At 43.3% G+C, this 21,760-nt stretch overlaps 2 protein-coding genes across 2 annotated transcripts in view; both read right to left on the bottom strand.

Moving 5' to 3' along the window:
* NT5DC3 (5'-nucleotidase domain containing 3) overlaps window positions 1–10,780 on the bottom strand; it is a 68,005-nt gene extending 57,225 nt beyond the window's left edge. Inside the window, exon 1 of the mRNA XM_003405299.4 lies at window positions 10,585–10,780. Coding sequence (XP_003405347.1) covers window positions 10,585–10,780 — 196 coding nt within the window. The remainder of the gene's footprint in view (window positions 1–10,584) is intronic.
* Window positions 10,781–13,092: 2,312 nt separating this feature from the next.
* Window positions 13,093–21,760, bottom strand: part of LOC100666424 (putative tetratricopeptide repeat protein 41) — an 81,788-nt gene continuing 73,120 nt past the window's right edge. The window contains 2 exon segments of the mRNA XM_064283681.1: window positions 13,093–13,836; window positions 13,928–14,057. Coding sequence (XP_064139751.1) covers window positions 13,161–13,836; window positions 13,928–14,057 — 806 coding nt within the window. The 3' untranslated portion in view covers window positions 13,093–13,160.

The following is a 21,760-nucleotide window of genomic DNA, read 5'->3' as shown; positions in this document are numbered from 1 at the left end:
ATATTGACCAAATGGTCAACATTTACCCTAAAACAAAGATGAGAAGCTAAAGAGTGGGCAGGGAAGTCAGATTAAAGGAAACAAAACAAAAAGAATGGAAATAACAAGAATGTTGATACATTGTAAAAAATGTAACTAATCTCATGAAACAGGCTGTACAAAAATTGATAAATGGGAGTCTAATTTGCTATGTAAACTTTCACCAAAAACAAAATAATAAGAAAAAAAAACTATACATACTAATGGTTAACAGTGAACTAATCTTAAAATAAGTGACTTAACTTAAAAAAAAATTTAACTACTCGAAAGAAAAGTACATTTTGCTTCAAGGGGAAAAAACAACCATATTAGCCCTATCACAAGTTCAAATACTAGGCAAACCATCAAGAATCCTTCATGAAAGCACAAAGAAGGTAGAAGAGAAATAAATATCAGTGCCTTCCATGTGCCCTGCACCATGCACTTTTCATCCAACAACTCAACTTCACAAGAGTTCCATCAGGCAAACACTACCATCCCTAATTGACAGGTGAGAAAAAGGAGGCTGAGATGTAACATAACTGGCCTAAGATCACACAGCTATAAACCAATATGTTGCTGTTGCTATTAGCTGCCTCCTACTCACAGCAACTCTACACACAACAGAACAAAATGATGCCCGGTCCTGTACCATCCCTGTGATCAGTTACAGACCAGGCCTTTGTGATCTACTGGGTTCTCCTTGATTGGTTTCCAGAAGTGGGTCACCAGGCTTTTCTTCCTAAACCATCTTAGTCTGGAAGCTCCGCTGAAACCTGTTCAGCATCACAGCAACACACAAGCCTCCCATGACAGACGGAGGCTGGCTGCACATGAAGTGCCTTGGCTGGTGTCAAAAATAAACCACTCAGAACAGCATTAACAGATTGTTATGCAGGTTTAACGGACAATTTAAAGTTGGGCAGCATGTCATTATCCAGTAAAATCAATGCTCTGATTAATTATGATTTTCGGCTTGACAGCAATGGGTTTTTTGGATTTTTTTTTTTTTTTTAATGCACAATTTAGGAGCCCTGGTGACACACTGGTTAAGCACTTAACTGCTAATTGAAAAGTTGGCAGTTTGAACCCACCAGCTGCTCTGCAGGAGAAAGATGTGGCAGTCTGCTCCGGTAAAGATTTACAAACTTGGAAACCCTACGGGGCAGTTCTACTCTGTCCTATAAGGTACTTGACGGCAACAGGTATATATAATTTCATCATGAACTTTGAACAAAAAAATTTCGATTGGTTGACAACTGCGTCCGAATACATAAATCTTATGAGAGCAATACGTGCTCAAACATTATAAAGAACAGAAAAACAGATCTCTTGCTAAGACAACTGCAAGATCAATGAGCCATGATTGTAAGACCTCTGGAGTCTTTCCTGAAACAACAAGTTTCAAGGGTTTCAGTGCGCCTGATGACCTAGATACAATTACACGAAACCAGACAAGTGCTTCTAAAGGTTAGTTGCAGCGTAAGGCATAACTATAAGCTTTAAAGATTTTGTATAAGCGACCCTTGCTCTAGTTAATAGTATTTCTTTTTGATAGCATTTCAATATTTGTCTGATATTAATCCTTATCAGCTTTCTTTGGTTAGCATTTGCCCAAGATATCTTTTGCCATTCTGTTGATTTCAATCTTTCTGCCTCTTTGTTTTTAGGTACAGGCAGTCCCTGGATTAGGAAAGAGTTCCATTCCTAAATCTGTCTTTAAATCACATTTGTACGTTAAGTCGGAATGGTCAGGTATGGTTCGTATCTAGCGTCAGTTAGTCAAACGTTTGTCTCAGTATATAGTATACCTTTCAATGCATAAAAGACATTAAATATTTCCAGATAAACTAAAACATCTTTAACATAACAATGTTTAGATGTGTGTCACAAACTAGCACCTGTTTGTTTTTACGAGCCATTGTATGTACTTCAAATTTTTAATATAATTGGCTTTACAGGGGTTGGTTCCTAACTACCGGCTGTACATAAGCCAGACATGTGTAGCCCAGGGACTGCCTATATATCTCTTACAAACAGCATCCAAAAGGGTTGTTTTATATCTGATCTGACAACCTGTCTTTCAATCTATGAATTTATCATGATTTCTGATATATTTGGAATTATTTCCATCATCTTATTTTATGCTGTTTCCTGCTTTTTCTGTGTTTCCTTTACCTCCACTCCTGCCCTCTTTTGAACTGATTTCTACATTGTCAACATTTGTTTAGATTTACTCACAAGTCTACCAATTTCTTTCTTCTCCATTTCTTCGTGCATCTTAGGCCTTCCTCTGGAGATCATTTTCTTTCTCCCTGATACACAAACATCTTTCAGTAAGTGTGATGGCTAAGGTTGTGTGTCAACTTGGCTGGGCCATGATTCTCATTGGTTTGGCAGTTATGAAGTAGTTTGGCAGTCATATAATAATGTAATCACCTCCATGATGAGATCTGATATAATGTGATCACATCCATGATGGGATGTGTTATGAGGAGCCAATCAGTTAAAAGGGCATTTCATTGGGGTGTGGCCTGCATCCAATAGAGGTGGACTTTCTAGCAATGCTCTCAGGCTTTTGCTCGCTCTGCATCCTGCAGCTGGCTTCTGTTCATCTGACCTCTGGTTCTCAAGGCTTGAACTAGCAGCTTACCTGCCATCTTACCTGCTGACCTTGGCTTTCATCAGCCTCCACAGCCTGTGAGCTAGAGGCCTGCTGTCTTGCCTGCCAATCTTGGGATTCATTGGTCTCTGCAGCCAGTGAGCCAGAAGAAGCCTCCAGCCTGACTCACAGACTTGGGACTTTCCAACCTCTACAACCACACGTGCCATTTCCTTGATACAAATCTCTCTATATACATATATATTTATACACTGCGCTGGTTTTGCTTCCCTAGAGAACCCAGCCTAAAACAGTAAGGCTTCAGTTTTGTCTAAAAATGTCTTTACTCTCATTAGTCGGAATCGACGGCACTAGGTTTGGGGCTCATTCTTAAATGAAGATTTAGCTGGGTATATAATTCTAAGTTAACAGTTATTTTCTCTGAGGACTGTAAAGTGATTCTGTAATCTTCACATTTCCACTATCACTGTCAAAAGTCTGCTGTCCTTTGTGGCAGTAATGATATTAATAACAGCAGCCATGAAGGTTGCATGAACCCCTGAAACCACTGCCCTGAGATATCTTAAAACCTTAAACCAAAAATATTCCCTGAAGTCTTCTTAAAACCAAACAGTAGTTTAGCTTAACTAGTAAAAAATGTCTGCCTTGAGCATTATGCCCTTTTAAGATCTATATGGTTCAACCCCACTCAGCAGCTCCATGAAAGAAAAGCCTGGCAAACTGCTTCCGTAAAGATTACAGCCAAGAAAAGCCTGTGGGGTAGTTCTGCTTTATAACACGTGGGGTCACCATGAGCTGGAACTGACTTGTCAGGGTTTTTTTTTTTTTTTTTTTTTGGTTTTTTGCAAGTAGGGAGAGAAGATGCACTATACCAACATTCTTCCTCTCGGACTTTCATAAGCATTTTAAAGGCTCTGGCTCACCAGCTCCAAAGCTAGCTCTGAAAAGTCCAGCTATAAAGAAGCTTCTTTAACATATTTTATACATTTCTTTAGCCACAGAGTTTTTTTGTCCCCCCCCCCCATCTCTCAAAAGTGTGGAACACACTCAGAGAAATATTGCTCTAATTTTAAAGTATTGCATGGTTATCTCTAACCTGCTGCAGTTCCTTTAGGGAAAGGTTTGTATCTCATGCTTATTCTATACATGCTGTTATGGACTGGATTATGTCCCCCAAATACATGTGTTGTAAATCCTAACCTCTATGCCTATGGTCATAATCCCATCTGGGAATTGGTTGTCTTTCCTATGTTAATGAGGCAGGATTAGTGTAGGGAATGTGTTAAGTCAGCCTCTTGAGATATAAAAGAGGATTAACAAGCAAGCAAAGACGCAGAGATGGAGAAAGATAGATGCCACATCACATGAAGATTGTCAAGGAGCCACGGAACAAGAACCTCCCCCACGAGCCGGCAGAGACAGAATGTCCTCCCCTAGAGCTAGCACCCTGAACTCAGACTTCTAGCCACCAAAACTGTGAGAAAATAAATTTCTGTTTGTTGAAGTCATTCACCTGTGGTATTTCTGTTATAGCAGCACTAGGTAACTAAGACACACACTAAGCTCATATCATTGTGCTATACACCAAAACCAAAACCAAACCCACCACTGTCGAGTCAATTTCGACTCATAGCAACTCTGCAGGGCAGAGTAAAACTGCTTCATAGAGTATCCAAGAAGCGGCTGGTAGATACAAAATGCCAACCATTTGGTTAGCAGCTGAGTTCTTAAAATACATAATTTTTGATTGATTATTAAATGTTCTCAACCAAGAGCTTTGAATAAATCCTTCAACACCCTGTAAAAGTTTCTAACATTTCACACTAATTCACATACTTCTCCCATGACTGAATATACTCCATAGCCCAGTCAACCAGCCAAATCTTCCAAGTAGGCCAGGCTCTGATATATACATAAAGGGAAGAAAAAATTTCCACCAGGCAATCTAAATGTAGGCTAGAACAGCCCCCCTTGGACAAGTAGAAAGCCTTTTGTTCTCTACATCACAGGACAGGCTATCTAGCAATCACACAGGGAAGGCCAGGGATACAATTCAAAGAACATGCATATAACATGCAGTACAAGAGGAAATAACAGACCACACACAAATATAGTTGTCACGGATTGAATGGTGTCCCAAAAAATATCTGTCAACTTGGCTAGGCCATGATTCTCAGTATTGTGTGATTGTCCATCATTTTGTCATTTGATGTGATTTTGCTATGTGCTATAAATCCTACCTCTATGATTATAATGAGGTAGGAATAGAGGCAGTTATGTTAATAAGGCAGGACCTAAGCTACAAGATTAGGTTGTGTCTTAAATCAATCTCTTTCGAGGTGCAAAAGACAGAAGCAAGCAGAGAGACAGGGGGACCTTATACCTCCAAGAAACAAGAGCCAGGAGAACAGCACGTCCTTTGGACCCAGGGTCCCTGCGCTGAGAAGCTCCTTGACCAAGGAAAGTTTGATGACAAGGACCTTCCCACAAAGTCAACAGAGAGAGAAAGCCGTTCCCTGGAGCCGGCACCCTGAATTCAAACTTCTAGCCTCCTAGACTGTGAGAGAATAAATTTCTCTTTGTTAAAGTCATCCACTTGTGGTATTTCTGTTATAGCAGTACTACATAACTAAGACAAGAGTCCTCTCTTTAAATTACAGTTACACAATGGCTTCTTAGGGTTCACATCCTAGGGCAGAGTTTCTCAGCCTTGGCACTGCTGACGTTTTGAGCCAGCTAATTCTTTGTTTTGGGATCTGTCCTGTGCATTGTAGGCTGTTTAGCAGCATCCCTGGCCTCTACCCACTAAATGCCAAAACAATCCCTTCCGCCTAGTTGTGACATTCAAAAATGTCTCCAGATAATGCCAAGTGTTCCCTGGGACAAAAAATCAAACTCCACCCACACTGAGAATCACTTTTCTAGGGGAAAATACAGCATCTAACACTTTTTCTAGAGATCATAAACCACTAATTCTTTTCCTAATACTACAGAGAACCTTTTCTTTGAGCTCAGCTTGATATAAGATACACTTCTAAAACTGTCGAGTTAAAAAAAAAAAAAAGAAAGAAATTCCAACTGAGGGACAGTCTACAAAAACTGCCAAGGCCGTCAAAAACAAGGAAACTGAAAAACTGTCACAGCCAAGAGGAGCCTAAGGAAACAGGATGACTAAACTCAATGTGATATCTTGGATGAGATCCTGGAACAGAAAACAGACATGAGATAAAAAATAAGGAAATCTGAATAAAGTAGGATGTTGTTGTTTTTGAGTGCCATCAAGTCGTTTTCAACTTTTAACGACCCGATATAACAGGGCAGAACTGCTCCATAGGGTGTTCTTTGCTATACTCTTTATGGAAGCAGATCACTAGGTCTTTCTCCCGTGGAGTCCTGGGTAGTACAAACTGCCAACCTTTCAAGTCAATTCCGACTCATGGCGACCTCACGTGTGTAAGAGTAGAATGGTGCTCCACAGGGTTTCCAAGGGCAGATGTTTCGGACGTAGATCACCAGGAAGGAGCCCTGGTGACACAATGGTTAAGCGCTCAGCTGCTAACCTAAAGGTGGGCGATTCAAATCTATCAGTAGGCCCTAGAGAGAAAAGACCTGATGATCTGCTCTGGTAAAGATTTATAGCCTAGGAGACCATATGGGGCAGTTCTATTCTGTCCTATAAGGTCACCATGAGTTGGAATCAACTTGAAGGCAAACAACAAGATCACCAGGCCTTTCTTCCAAGGAACCTCTGGGTGGATTCACACCTTCAACCTTTAGGCTAGTAGCCAAGCATACTGACTGTTAGTACCACCCTGGACTCCTTAGTTAGCAATAATGTTAACAACAATACTGATTCATTAATTTTAACAAATGTACCACAGTAATAGAAAAGGTCAGTAACGACGACAATTGCATTGGGGGTTATGGAAACTAACTTTGCAATTTTTCTATAAATCTAGAACTGTTCTAAAAATTAAAGTTTATAAAATAATAAAATGAAATGACATAAACATTGGGAAAAAAAAAAAAAAGGCAGGTAGGAGAGAAAGAGTAGAACAAAGAATAAAAATCCTCTCTCGCCTGTGCAGCCTTCATTCTGTGAAGCCCTTCAAAGGGAAGATACCTGAAGGGATTGTTTGCTTTAAGGCAAGAGAGCAAATGGGCAGACGGAAATAATCAGAAGTTGAGTAAACAAAATTTCATCCTCTTGTAAACTAAAAATAAAAGAGAAAAGATAGATATGTTTTTACATCAATGAGAACATCAGTGTTTCTTCTGACCTCTCATTTCTACAAGTCACAGCTTAAGAGTCAGGCTTCGCGAAACTTTTCCTATCTCCCTGAGCAGTTATCTTCTCCGGTGTCAGAGCCCTGTTGTTTATCTCCCCCTGTTTACCAGTCTCCTCGTACATGCAACACTGGTACAACATGGTGCAGACAGGCGCACGGCCACTGTGAGCACCCTCCCTTCTCGGACTCACCCATCTGTGAACCATGGCCTTTACACCCACTTTGAGGTGCTTGATAAACACTTGCTGAGTGAACTCAGGCTGGACACACATACTGAGACAGACTTCAGTTAAACAGGGCAGGGATGGTGCAGAGGGCAGCGATGGTTACCTTCCATGTGGGAGACCCAGGTTCAATTCCCAGCCAATATACTTAGTGCGCCACCACCATCCATGTGTCAGTAGAGGCTTACGTGTTGCTACGATGCTGAACAGGTTTCAGCACAGCTTTCAGACTAAGAAAGACTAGGTAGAAAGGCCTGGTGATTTACTTCTGCAAATCAGCCAATGAAAAGCCTACGGATCATAATGGTCCAATCCCATTGTGCGTGGGGCCTCCATGAGTTGGGGACAAAGTGGACAGCAACAACAGGGCTGGTGCAGTCTCAGATGGAGCAAAGAAGGAACGAGCTAGGAAAGTCAAAGTTCTTGCATTCTCTGGGGTAAGAGGAACAGGGCACGCCAAGTTGGCCTAATTCACAGAGACCTCACGCAGGATGGATCAAAACGCTTCTAGTCCTGCTGCGTCCCCATGATTGGCTGTGCATGGGACCACTGTGATCCACAGGGTGTCCACTGTCTGATTTTTAGAAGATGACCAGGCCTTTCTTCCTAATCCGTTTTACTAAAAAAAAAAAACCAAACCCAGTGCCGTCGAGTCGATTCCAACTCACAGCGACCCTGTAGGACAGGGTCTTACTAGGGAGACATTATTTAGTCCAGTGGCTTTGCTGTAAAAGAGGGAGAAGTGGAGGCCTAGAGAGATCAGGTGACTTGTTCAAAGCCACACAACTAGTTGTGGGACTGCCTCAGGCAAAGGAGACAGAGACACTACACCTAAATAAATCCACTTCCACTTCTTAAAAGTGTGTGCCTAAGGCTGGCAGTTACTTAATGACTAATGGTAATAGTTCAGTACCAAGCCTGTGCTAAAAATCCTCCCAGGTTATGCCCATAAAGCAGTCTGGGAAACTGAACTCGGAGAGAGGCATCACTCATCGCCAAGGTCACAGAGCTAATACACCTCAAAATCCCCCTCAGACTCTCATACCCCAAAGCTCAAACTCTGGTCCCATGCAGATCTTTATCACCCAACCTTTCAGCTGTTTCACCTGCCAGGCATTGTTCTCAACATTTTTCATAGATTAACTCCTTCCTCACCACATCCCCATAACAACAGTACTACCAGCATCCCCAGGGTCTTACAGCCAGCATATGGCAAACCTCACCCATAAATTCAGAATCTTGCCTACAGTATCTTATAAAACTAAACATGCAATTACCATATGACCCAGGAACTGCACTCCTGGGCATTTATCCGAGAGAAGTAAAAAATTATGTTTACACAAAACCTGTCCACAAATGGTTACAGCAGCTTTATTTGTAATAGCCCCAAACTGGACACCACTCAGATGTACACACAAACCATGACACACTACTCAACAGTAAAAAGTAACAAACCCTGGAAACATACAATAAATTGTATGAATCTATGGAATTATGCCCAAGGGAGGAAAAAATAGCCAATTCCAAAAGGCTACACACTGTATATTTAATATTTATATAACATATAAAAGTTATATTTACATAACACTTTTGAAATAACAAAACTTTAGGACTAGAGATCAGATTAGGGGTTGCCAGGCACTAGGGGGGAAACCCTGGCGGTGTAGTGGTTAAGTGCTATGCCTGCTATCCAAAAGGTCAGCAGTTGGAATCCACCAGGCGCTCCTTGTAAACCCTATGTCCTATAGGGTTGTATGGAATGGACTCCCCAGCAACAGGTTAGGAACTAGGGACAAAGGAGAGACAGAGGGAGGGGGAGGTGGGTGTGTCTATAAAAGGACAATACAGGGGAATCACTGAGGTGACGGAAACGTTCTGTATCTTGACAGTGGTTGTGAACACGTGAACCAACACGTGATAAAATTGTATAGAAATACACACACAAATGAGTACAAGTGAAACTGGAGAACTCTGAACAAAATCTGTGGATTGTAACAAAGTCAGTACACTGGTTGTGATACTGTACTATTGTTTTACAAAATGGTACCATGGGGGAAATTGGGGAAAGGGTATATAAAGGATCTCTCTGTACTAGTGCTTACTTACAACTGCAAGCAAATATACAATTGTATCAATTGAAAATTCAATTAAAAAAAAAATCTTGCCTGCTGAAAACTGGGCTAGGTGCTTTTCTAAATTTCTTTCATCTCTAAGATCTGCGATCCCAAATGTCTCCAAAACCATTGTCTTTTCCCTCATACCATACAACCATTTCAATAACTGATGCAAAACTGAACTTTGAACAAAGGGAAACTCAGAAAAATAAGCCACTATTCCACAGAATTCTGCGTTGTTGGCCACTTTTAGTTCCTTCAGGAAAAATACTCCAACTGATGAAAAGAAGCGTTTTGCTTTCTTTCATTAAAACTAACTTCTGACCAAAAGATGAAAAATGTGATTCTTCAACATGCCTCTCCCACCAAATATTCTCTCCCTATGTATAAAAAAAAAAAAATTTTTTTTTTTTTTTATGTCTACATAACACATCCATCCAAAAAAATTCAATGTAAGAATTTCGAATGGTAAGCCTTCCTTGAAAGCAGCACCTCGAGAGTACCAGCACCAGCCCTCGCCACCAGTTTCCAAGTGGTCGGTCAGCTGTGCTAGCAGGCTGTGCCTTGCAGGGGAGAGGACAGCAAGTTTTACCAAGGTAAGGTGTGACCTTGGCAAGGTTCCTTAAACATGAGTCTGGGCTTTCCCATCTCTAGAACGAGGATGTGGTACCTCTCTCCTCCACTATCAAAAGAATTCCGGGAAATAACTGTGTCTGGCTCCAGCATGCTAATTCCACTTTCCTCAGTAACAACCAAGTTTATTTAACGTTCACCTGGCCAAAAAGCATTCATTCCATGGAATCTCCTCCTCACAGAGGTTATAGAGGTAATCCAGAACGCTCCCAACCTGGACCCTTCCATTTCAAACACAGCAAACCCAACCCTCCCCACCCACAGGCGCACGCCTGACTTCCTGCTGTTACCAGTATTACTACTGTTTGTTAATAACGATATCTAGCGGCGCGTGGATGGCCGTCTGCAAAAGATGTCTGTGGAATCCCCAAAACGCTTCCCATGCAGATTTCTAGCTAAAAACCTCAGAGAATTATAAAATACCTTTCCCGACAGGTGAAAGTCAAGTGTTGCAAAGTTTCTGGAGGTGCATTTTTCCGCGTCTCCCGAATCGCTCTGCAGAGGCAATGCTGCCCGCGCCTACGGGTGGAGGGGACCGGTCCCCACTGGGGGTCCTGGAGGTCAGCAGCGGGGCCGCCCGGGTCCGAGGGCGCCCGCTTCCCCGCTGACGGCGAGGGAGGGGACCCGCCGCCCCAGCCGGGCGGGAGGAGCCTCCGGGGGGTCGGGGCCGCCGCAGCACTCACCTTCCGTGTTTCTCTTCGCCTCCCGGTAGCGCTCCCACAGGTAGCGCTTCAAGTCCGGAGCGGTTCCGGGTGCTGTGCACAAGGGCCGTGCGGTGCCCGCGCGCGGCCGACCCCGGGCTGCACTCCCGCAGCCGCCCCGCAAGGCCGCCGCCACCCTCGCCCCGGCCCCACGGGCCGCCACCGCCGCCGTGGCCATGCTCTCCGGCACCGCGCAGCAAGTGGCGCCGCCGGGCCGGGGACCTGCCCGCGCTCAGCCTGGCGGGTGGGCGGCTCCCTGCGTCTGAACACGTGGCGGCGCGGCTCAGCCAGCCTGCAGCCGAGAAAGCGGAGGGGGCGGGGCGTGCGAGGAGGGGCGGGGCGGGGCGGGGGACACGGAGGCGGGATTGGGCCGGGCCTTGGCTGTAGGGGCGGGGCTAGGCGGGGGCGGAGCCTGGGGGCAGGGACCCCGGCTGAGCTTCCTGCGGTTCGCTTCCTGACCCCGCGGAGCAGGAGACTATCGTGCGGTGGCGCGGGGCTGAGGCCACACGGAGTGGGATGGCTCATCGCCGGCATTGGGCCTCGAAGGGCGATTTCAGTGACGTCGGCGGATCTCTGCTGCACTCCTCCCCACAATTTGCAACCGTGTCCCCTCTGACCGCGACTCGGGGAGGTGACCTCTCTCTGCATTCTGGACCTCTCTGGATCGCGGGGGCGAATCTGGAAAGTTCTCTGACCCCCGGCTTGGATCCATTAGCTCCCGCCCGTGCGGGGGCGGCTGGGTCAAGGCCGCACACATGGCCCGGCTTGAAATCTGGGGGCCTGCCCTGGTCCCTGCGGATTGCTTGAAAGCACAGACATGTCCCCCACTCATGGCCTTCCCATCGCTTCTGTTAAGGAAACTGGGGCGGGGGTAGAAAGGGACAAGGTTCTTTCACTTGTCACTACTTTGCTGTCTACTTCAACCAGGAGCTGCCCAAGTCCTCAGGGAGCTTCAAGTTCAGAGGGCAAGACAGACATTAAACAAATAAAAGAATCGTGCATTCCTGATGTCAGCTGTAGTATCCCAGCGCCTTAAGACCCAAATAGGTTTGAAGGGCACAACGGAGCTCCTGTGACGCCAGTCTTCTGCTCCTGCCCATGCTCACAGGCGCTGTCCACAAGTCTCTCAGACCTGCTAGGTGCCCGTGGTTCCACCAAAACCAAGTAAGTAGGCCCACCATATGCATTTCTGTGTAGACTGAGTCAGACTCAGCTGCTGCAGGAAAGCTAAACGGCCACCCAGAACCCAGCTGAGAATCACTGGGCTGCAGGGACTGCAAGGTAGTATCTAGATGCCCTGTGGTTACCGTCATGCAGGGGGCTGGGTGGAGTAGGGAATAACCGTCAAAGCCTGCTGTCAGCCTGGGAGACTCTACTGCCGTATGTGAAACTGGTGGGGCACAATTTAAGACAAATAACCCAAGGCATTAGTACATGCTCAAGTTGTAGGCTAAGGTCCCTGGGTGGTGCAAACAGTTTGCACCTGACTGCTCACCTAAAGGTTGGTGGTTCGAACGCACCCAGCGGTGCCACAGAAGAAAGGCCTGGAGATCTGTTCCCGTAAGATTAAACCAAAAAAAATAAAACCTGATGCCATCAAGTTGATTCCGACTCATGGCAAGCATGTGTGATTGCCCTGAGCTGGTAAGATTACAACCAAGAAAACCTTCAGGAGCAGTTCTACTCTGTAACACATGGGGTCGCCATGAGTCAGAATCAATCCAATGGCTTTGGTTTAGGTTGTGGGCTGGAGGGTTCAGGGGATGTTTCGTGGAAAAAGGTGGTATCTGGGTTGGAGCGTGACAGATAATAATGACAGCCACCATTTATTGAAGACTTGGTATGTGCACTATCTTGTGCAGTCCTCTCAGTAATCATGAGAAGTCTGTGCCACTATTTCTCCCGTTTTATGGATAATGAAACTGAGGCTGAGAGAGCTTAAGTAACTTTCCTGTGGTCATACAGCTGAGCTCATCTTTCCATTTAGATTCCTAACATAGTATGTAGGATTTAGTTGGGGACTAGGAAGAAGGTAGCCTATAAGTAATTTTTAAATGTTAATGGTTAATGTCTTACAAATCACAGATGTAATGAGAGACAATTAAAATATTTAAAACAGATATATCAAATATACTGACTCTGGTACTTTAAACTTACATTATGATTTTAGTTTATTCCCATTTATATCTTTTCTTGTTCATGTTTCATAGAGTTTTGTAGAGCAATTGTACTTTTTACATAGAAAATTCATAAATGCAAAATAAACTATGGCAATGTAAAAATAACACAATTAGAACTTTAATAACATTGCTTCAGTATCTTTTTAGATATCAAACCCTGTAAGATCAACGTTGCTTTACCTACGACACAAATGCAAATAATATAAAAATTGCTCTTTTTCGCTAAAATCAGCTACAATATTTTAAGGGGCTAAACAATCAAATCCCCAGACCTTGACCGTTATCTCTCCTTAGTGTTTTAGAAGAAATATCCAAACAAAATTTTCTAAAAAAAGACATTTAGAAAAAATTCAGACACAAAAGACTCTGTGATAATTTTTATTCTTTATGGATATCCTTTACAGGCTTCCACGATTTTGTTTCAATTTGAGGTCTTCTCTGCAAAAAACACTTCTGAGGAGTTAAACTGTAATGTGGGCTGTGAAAAAGCCACTTTTCCGAGATGAGCTCAGATGTGGAATCCAGCGGATTATTCGTGCTCAGAGGCCCTAGCAGTGGATGCTGGTAAATCGTGGTGATTTGACGTTTTCCACTCTCACTGTTAGCTGACAGAACTCTTTGCATTGAAAGCTTTACTACACCATCCATTTTACCGAAAGCTAAAATCTTAGAGGTATAGTTTTTCTTTTTCTCTGCTGTCTCTTTTTCTGGGCCATTCCACAGTTCAGCATTGTTTTGTGTCTTCAGTCTGGTCTTTTCCTCAGCAGAAATGCAAGGAATGGGTTTCAAGGTCTTTTTCCCTTTTCCAGAAATACATTTTGATTTCTCTGAAATTGGGTGAGGTGCCAAGTACATTCTTTTAGCCTTCTGGAGCTTATATGAATTCGGGCACAGTGCAGAGCTCATTGTATTAGAACCCTGAGCACTGTGGTAAGTTAATTTAAGCAAGTTCTCCTTTAATGAGCCGCCATTCCTAGAACCCTTAGAATACTGCTGGCACATACCTTGAGGCCAACATCTCCTGCCCCGGATCCGCTCAATTTCCCTGAGAAGGCTGAGAAAGGTTGAAAGTTATCAAGAAGTCCCATACACAGCATGAACAACTAGAAGCATATTTCTTTTTGAGACGTGAAACAGAAACTCACTTTAGGATTCCATGGATTGATGAATGAGAAGTTCCCAGGTAGGTCGCCCTTAAATCAAGTGACCTGTACAAATAGCCTACTGCCTCAATCGTGAAGCGATGATAAGAGTCACTTAGCAATAATTGACCTGCTGGATATTTGAAAATGAGAATATTAGAATTTTTAAAAATTACTCCTGGCTTCACACATTGGAAAGGGTAAAATGCAATAATTTTTTTTAAAGTACATTTACAGATGGTAGCATTGGAACATGACCTGTTGTAGTATTCCTGCCAAAAAATATATAACCTGAGTCTAATCATGAGGGAACAAATAGATACAAATTGGAGAGCATTTGCTGGTAGGGGGCAGTGGTGAAACTTGACCCTGAACTCTTCAAAAATATCATGAAAGAAAAAACAAGGCCAGACAAACATTTAACCTGAGTCTAATCATGAGGAAACAGATAGATACAAATTGGAGAGCATTTGCTGATGGGGGGAGGGGTGAAACTTGACCCTGAAATTTTCAAAAATATCATGAAAGAAAAAACAAGGCCAGGCAAACGTTCTAGACTGAAAGAGACATAGCAATGAAATGCAATGTGAGATCCTCCAGTGGATCCTAGGTCAGAAAGGAAACATCTGTAAAGGAGACTCCTGGGATATTTTGGGGGAGTTTGAATATGGACTGTACATTAGATAAAAGTCTTGTGTATTGGTTAAATTCCCTCGGTTTGATAACTGTATTGTGGTTATGTAGGGGAATGTGCTTGTATTTAGGAGACACGTGCTGAAGGATTTAGAGATAAAAGCGTCATATCTGCAACTGACTTTCAAATGGTTCAGAAAAATATATGTGTGTGTGTATATGTATGAAAGAGAGAATATAAATGTGGCAAAATGTTATCAGCTGGTGAACACAGGTGAACGGTATACAGGTGTTCAATATACTATTCTTGAAACTTCTTTGTAGGTTTGAAAGTTTTTCAAAATAAAAAACTGAGAAAAAAATTTTACCAATACCATTGTAATTTAATACAATTCTCCAAAATCTGTTAAGAGGAATACTATTATATTTTACAATCTAATTTGCAAAAAGTATTCATCTATTCATTTTACCCACTTATAAGACTGCTATGAAGGAGCTGAATTTATACCATTGATTGTGTAGGTAGTGTAAGCCTGGTGCACGTAGGGCGTCAATCTGGATATGTGATAAACAGAGCGCTGGGTATGTAAGGGCTAAAAACACTGACAGATGACCCAGGCAGCTCCCCTGTATTAATAATAATAATAGCTAATATACAGGAGTAATTGCCACTTGTCAGACCTGTGTAATCTTGCAAGGTATAAACTATTGCCACTTGCCTTTTTGTTTAATTTCATTTCTTCTTTTTAATAGGACACGCATCTACATGGTTCAAAAATCAAATGTATATATAAAGGTATAGGGTGAAAAGTGTGTCTCTTGTCTCTTGTCTGTTCCCTATCTGCCCTGTCTTATCTTAAAGTGTAACCACTGACATTAGTTTCCATTATATCCTTCCAGAGAATTTTTTTTATTGTTACTGAAAGTGTACGCAGCAAAACATACACCAATTCAACAATTTCTACATGTGCAATTCAGTGACATTGATGACATTCAAGTTGCGCAATCGTTCTTACCCTCCTTTTCTGAACTGTTTATTCCCCATTGACATAAACCCCTAAGCTTCCTATCTGACTTTCTGCATTGCTGTTGTCAATTTGATCCCGTGTAGATACTTCTTCAAAAGTGCACACTGTTCAAGGCAAACATTCTTTACTAAAAATAAGCTAACTTATTGTTTGGTTTAAAGAAGACTTCCGGGTTGGTTTAAGGTTTAAAGATTATCTCAGGGCAACAGTTATGGGGATTCATCCAGCCCCAGTGGCTCCAGAAAACTTGGATTCTGTGGAAATTTGAAATATGTTCTACATTTTTCCTCCTTTTGATCAGAGATTCTTCTATAGAATCTCTGATCAAAATGTTCTAGGATGGTAACCATCCAAATTCTTCTGGTCTCATGGCAATGGAGGCATTTATTCATGGAAGCAATTAGCCACACATACCATTTCCTTCTCCTATTCCTGACTCTCCCTCTGCCTCTGCTGCTGCAGATGAATTGAGGCCAGTTGTGCCTCAGATGGCTGCTTGCAAGCCTTTAAGACCCCAGGCACTATGTAACAAACTAGGAGGTAGAACAGAAGCACTAAAAACATTATTAGGCCAATTACCTGAAATGGTCCATGAAACCATGACCCTAATCCTCCAGACCAAGAAACCAAATCCCATGAGGCATTGTTTGTACATTAGCAGTCCTTCCAGAGAATTTTTTGTGCACATACATGTTACTTGTCTTTGAAAGGTGAGAAAACTAAAAGAGGTTAAGTAACTTGCTCTGGTTCATGGCCTAACAATCCGGCTCTGTCTCATCCCCAGTCCCATGTCCTTGACTACTACACTAGGCTGCCTCTTCCCCCATACTGGTTTTTCCTTCCCCTGCGTATCAGCTGTGGCTTCTCTCTGCAGAGATGTTCTCTCCGTAGCTTTGCTTCTTTGGGTCATGGCCCATGTCTCATATTGCCCACAACTTTTTCTGGAAATCTGATAGGGGGTTTCAGCTGCTGTCTCTGCCTAGCGACCTGTGGCTATTTTTCTTCTTTCTGACTCATTTTCCTGACTCCCTGTTACGTCCCCAGTCGCCCCAGTTAAGCTCAGCAGAAAACACTTGTGGTTTAGCCTTTCTCTGCTCAGAATGGCCAAGTTGCTTTGATCTTAACTGTACTTAAAAGGTAAAATAGAGAAAAACAAAGCCAGAATGTCTGGACCGTTCATTCTGTCCAAGGCCTTCTAAGAGGCTCTGACTTTCTACAGGATTGAGATTTTTCACACAGACCAGGCTCTGGTGCCCTACCAGCCACTGGTTTGTTTTCTTGCCCCTCCAACTCCCTCTTGGCCACATAGCTTGGCTCCTCAGACCCCTTATTCTCATGACCCATCCTGAAACTGTACCTATAGCTTTGACCACAGAATTCGCTTGGACATAATCTGATTCCTTCTTTCAGGCACCAACTATCATAACCGCTAGTAAAGGGCATCCTGGCCTAGGCCTCACCCGCATTCCACCCATCCTTCCCATTCTACCCACCCTTCCTCAGGGCAGGTACCAAATGGTGTAGCACTACCCAGCCTGGTCAGTCCTTACTAGCCCAGGAGAGAGGCAAGACCATGATGGATCAATTTAAGTCGGAGAGGAGTCACTGAACCTCCTCCCACTTCACACCTTTGTCCTAGAAGGGGAAGGAACAGAACATTTAGTTGTTCACTCAGTTAGTTGTTTTGCATACACTACCTCGTTCAATCTTCTGAATAACCCTAGAGGTTACCCCCATTTAGAAGGTAAGAAAACTGAGGCTTGGAACAGTTATAGCTATAAGCCCAGAAAGAGCAAAAGTGGGATTCAAATCCGGGTCCCTGGTACCAACAACCACAGTGATAGCTTCTGGAAGTGCGGATAAAGAGCACTGTTCTCCCTGTTGTGTTGGTTTTTAAGAGATAGATACTCCATGAAAACACAGCTAGAAGGAAACCATCAGTTATCTTTTCCATTTTGTACCTCTGGACACCACTACATCCACTTGATTTCCTCAGGAATGTGAATCAGAAGTGAAAGTTTGGGAGGAAGATTAAACTTACTTCCTTAAAAAATCTGTTTTCCTGGTTTCCCCCCTTTATTTTTGATGCTTATTGTTAAAAATAAGTAGCCCTGGTGGCACAATGGAACCCTGGTGGCACAGTGGATAAGCATGCGGCTGCTAACCAAAAGGTTGGTAGTTTGAATCCATCAGCCACTCCTTGGAAACCCTACGGGGCAGTTCTACTCTGCCCTACAGGGTCTCTGTGAGTCGCAATCAGCTCAACGGCAACAGGGTTGGTGTCGCATTGGTTAAAAGCTCACTGCAAAGCAAAAGGTCAGCAGTTGGCACCCACTAGCCACTCCTGGGGAGAAAAGACCTGGCAACCTGCTCTCGTAAAGATTAGAGCTTAGGAAACTGTACAGGGCAGTTCTACTCTGTCATATAGGGTTATTAGGAGTCGGAATCAACTCAACGGCACACAATAATGTAAAAAATATAAAGGATGTGGTGTTTAGTATTTCCTCTGGAAAAATAAAGCAAGATACTTTATCCAAAGAAAGTTTTCTGCCCTTTTAAGCAATCTTCTAAAGTACAACTTTTTTTGGTCTTTATTCTCCTGAAATTTAAGCCTCTCCCTCTTGCTTCAAATAATATTTGCTGTCACCTAATTCGGAAATCCTGGTGGCATAGTGGTTAAGAGCTGTGTCTGCTAACCAAAAGGCTGGTAGTTCGAATCCACCAGATGCTCCTTGGAAACTCTATGGGGCAGTTCTACTCTGTCCTGTAGGGTCACAATAAGTCAGAATCGACTCGACAGCAACAGGTAGGTAATAGGATAAGCTTTGCAATGCCAGCCCTGTGAGAGAGCTATTTATTTCCTCCTGGCCCCACAGCTGCAATTCTGGTGGTTGTCACCAGGTAATGAGTGATATCTCAGGTGTTGGCAGAGGTCCTCAAGAAGTTCCCCTGAATGAGTCCCAGACTCTGTAAATGTTGCCCAACAGTGATTTTCTCCTTTGTGCTGAGAGTGAATAGGCTTAAGAAGCAGGAAAGTCACAGCCTACATTCCCTGTCCAGAATACAGGATAATGAAGAAGGAGGATTATGCAGTATCTAAACTTTGTTGAAAGTTTCTTTTAATAATAATAATTATACTATGTCTAAAGGTTTGTTGTCAGAAGTCCTTCAGGTTGAGAAATTATGCTTGATTTCTCACTTTTTCAGTAAATGTGTGTGTCTATAGACAGAGTGAGGGGGCAGTGGTGGTCCAGTGGTAGAATTCTCACTTTCCAGCAGGTAGACCTACCTTTGATTGTCCACCAATACTCCTTACGCACAGCCACCACCCATTTGTCAGTGGGGAGGTCCATGTTGCTATGATGCTGAACTAGTTTCAGGGGAGCTTCCAGACTAAGAAGACTAGGATGAAAGGCTGATGATCTACTTCCAAAAAATCAGCCAATGAAAATCTTATAGGTCACAATGATCCAGTCCCATTGTACATGGGGTTGCCATGTGTCCAGGGCCCACTAAATAGCAGCTAACAACAACAATAAACAGGGAGAAAGCTGTCTATCATTGTCCCAAATGAAATAAGAGGTTGCAATTGGATGTCTTCATGGGCCCTCAATTTCTCCCCTAGAGAAAAAAATAAAAGAGATTGGGAAATATTCCTCACACCATCCCTCTCCATCAAGACTATTCCCCAGTTTGGTTGAAAGGGACCTGGCTGCAGATGGCAGATGGTGCCATCTGGCACCTGGCACCTGCCCCCAGTGCTGTACAAGCTCACTGTGTGCCAGTTCAGGAGGCTGGTCCTGTGCAGACCCCTATCTTGGGGTTGACAGAACACAGTGGTTCTGTCTTAACAGGTTTTTGTCCTCACCACTCCACCAAAATTGAAGGTTCCCTGTGACCTCCACATTGCTAAACACGAAGGTCACTTCTCAGTCTGGTGGAACCCTCTACTCTCTCAGCTTCCATGATTTTGCTGATTGGCATTGTTAATATTGGATTTCACCTGAATCCTGTAATACTGGAAAACAGCCATGGTTAAATAAATCCCTACCCTCTGTGTACAGGAAAAGGCTTAATGCAAATAACCACCCCTCCCACATGGCTTTGATAAGGCTCATGGATGCCCCCTCACCTATGACAAGGCCAGGCAAAGACTCCCCAGCCTCCAAACTCGCATTTCTTGCCTCAAAAATGAGTAACTGAATTGCTTGTCTTCACTGAAACAAAGTGCTTGTGAACCAAGCTTTGGTTAAGCTTCTCTCCTTCTCCCAAGTCCCTGAACTTTGGCCTACCCTCAACTCAAACCAATATACTACCTCTTTAAGGGCCCCTCCCAAGGGATAGATTAACCTTAACCTCATTCCAAAGTATTCTGATTTACTATCTGATGATATCACCCACTCATCCCACTTCCTCACACCTGGGTTTTTTCTATCCTTGTTTACTCTCAGTATCTGTAAGAGGAAACATCTTCTTTCACTAATTCTTTGAGATGCTTGCAGATCTCATGGTTGGAGTGCTCTTCCTATTGTAGTAGCTCCCCCCGCACCCCTGCTTCTACTACACTTCCTCTTTTCTTTCTGAATAAAGCTTCTTCCTATCAAAGTCTGGATTTGTTTTTTATTTGACATCATCCTGCCTCTAGATCCATTCTTCATCTTTTGGTACATCCCCTTCCTCTGCCCACCCCTCAAAATATTGACGTTCCTCCCAAGTTCTGTCTCCTGCCATCCTTTTGTGTTATATTCTTCCTAGCTCTTTCATCCATTCTACTGTATGCTAATGACTCCCAGATGTTTTTCTCCAGCTCAGTCCTTTAGCTCCTGAAAACCAGATTCATATATTCTAATGCCTCCTGGATAGTCCACTCAGAAAATTCAAACTCATCATGCTCAAAATTAACTCATTATTGTCCTACTCTACAACTCCCCCCCCCCAAAATGTGCTCCCTGTCTTAGAATGGCAACAGCATCATCCACTGCGTTGGTATAGCCTATGGTACAGCCATAAACTGATGAATGGCCTTAACCATTCCCTTTCCCTTACCTCCCATATCCAATCAAGCACTGAGCCATGCAGGTTTTACCTACTAAATCTCAACTCCAACCCTTTATCTCCATTTCTACCATCCCTGCCTTATTTTACACAGGAGACTGTCCTTATGCACAGCCACCACCTGTTTGTCATTGGGGACTTCCACGTTGCTATGATGCTGAAAACGTTTCAGTGGAGCTTCCAGACCTAAGAAGACTAGGATGAAAGGCTAATGATCTACTTCCAAAAATTCAGCCAATGAAAACCTTATGGATCACAATGATCCAATCCCACTGTGCATGGGGTTGCCATGAGTCCAGGGCCAACTAAACAGCAGCTAACAACAACAACAATTAAGCAAGGAGGAAGCTGTCTATCACTGTCCCAGATAAAATAAGAGGAGACTCTCCAGTCTCGCCTTCACCAAGCCCATCATCTATTTGGCCATGGGAGTGTTGAATCTAAAATACAAATCTACTCGTGCCCCTTCATGTTGGAAACCCTACAGCAGCTCCTTTGCCAAACCTTTAACCTGTAGACAAGATTTTCCATGCCCTAAGCCTTGCCACCTCCTCTAATGTCATCTCCCAACCATCCCCATTGCAAGATTTCATACCACCCTGATTTACCTTTCTTTGACTTTGTTCATGTTCATCCTTTTTGCTTGAAATACTTCTCATCTTCTTCATCAGGCTAACACCTATCAGAACTCACAGCCCAAGTCACTTTCTCTGGAGAGTCTTGCTGATGCCTCTTTCCTGTGCTTGCAGAAACAACTCTACCAGTGTCTATCACAGCACTTATCACATCGGATGGAGCCTTGGTGGTGCAGTGGTTAAAGAGCTTGGCTGCTAACCAAAAGATTGTCAGTTCAAACCCACCAGCCACTCTCTGGGGGAGAAAGATGTGGTAGTCTGCTGCCATAAAGATTTACAGCCTTGGAAACCCTATGGGGCAGTTCTATTCTGTCCTATAGGGTCACTATGAGTCAGAATTGACTCAATGGCAGTGTTTTTTTTTGGGGGGGGGGAGGGTATCATATTATATTGCAGTCATCTTTTATGTGCTTGTCTTCCCTACAAGACCGCAAACTCCTAGAGTCCATGGACATGGAATTTGTGATCAAAGGACTGGGTTCCAA

Source organism: Loxodonta africana, chromosome 4 (genome assembly GCF_030014295.1).
Source record: "Loxodonta africana isolate mLoxAfr1 chromosome 4, mLoxAfr1.hap2, whole genome shotgun sequence".
Lineage (NCBI taxonomy): Eukaryota > Metazoa > Chordata > Mammalia > Proboscidea > Elephantidae > Loxodonta > Loxodonta africana.
This window is presented reverse-complemented; position numbering and strand designations above follow the sequence as displayed.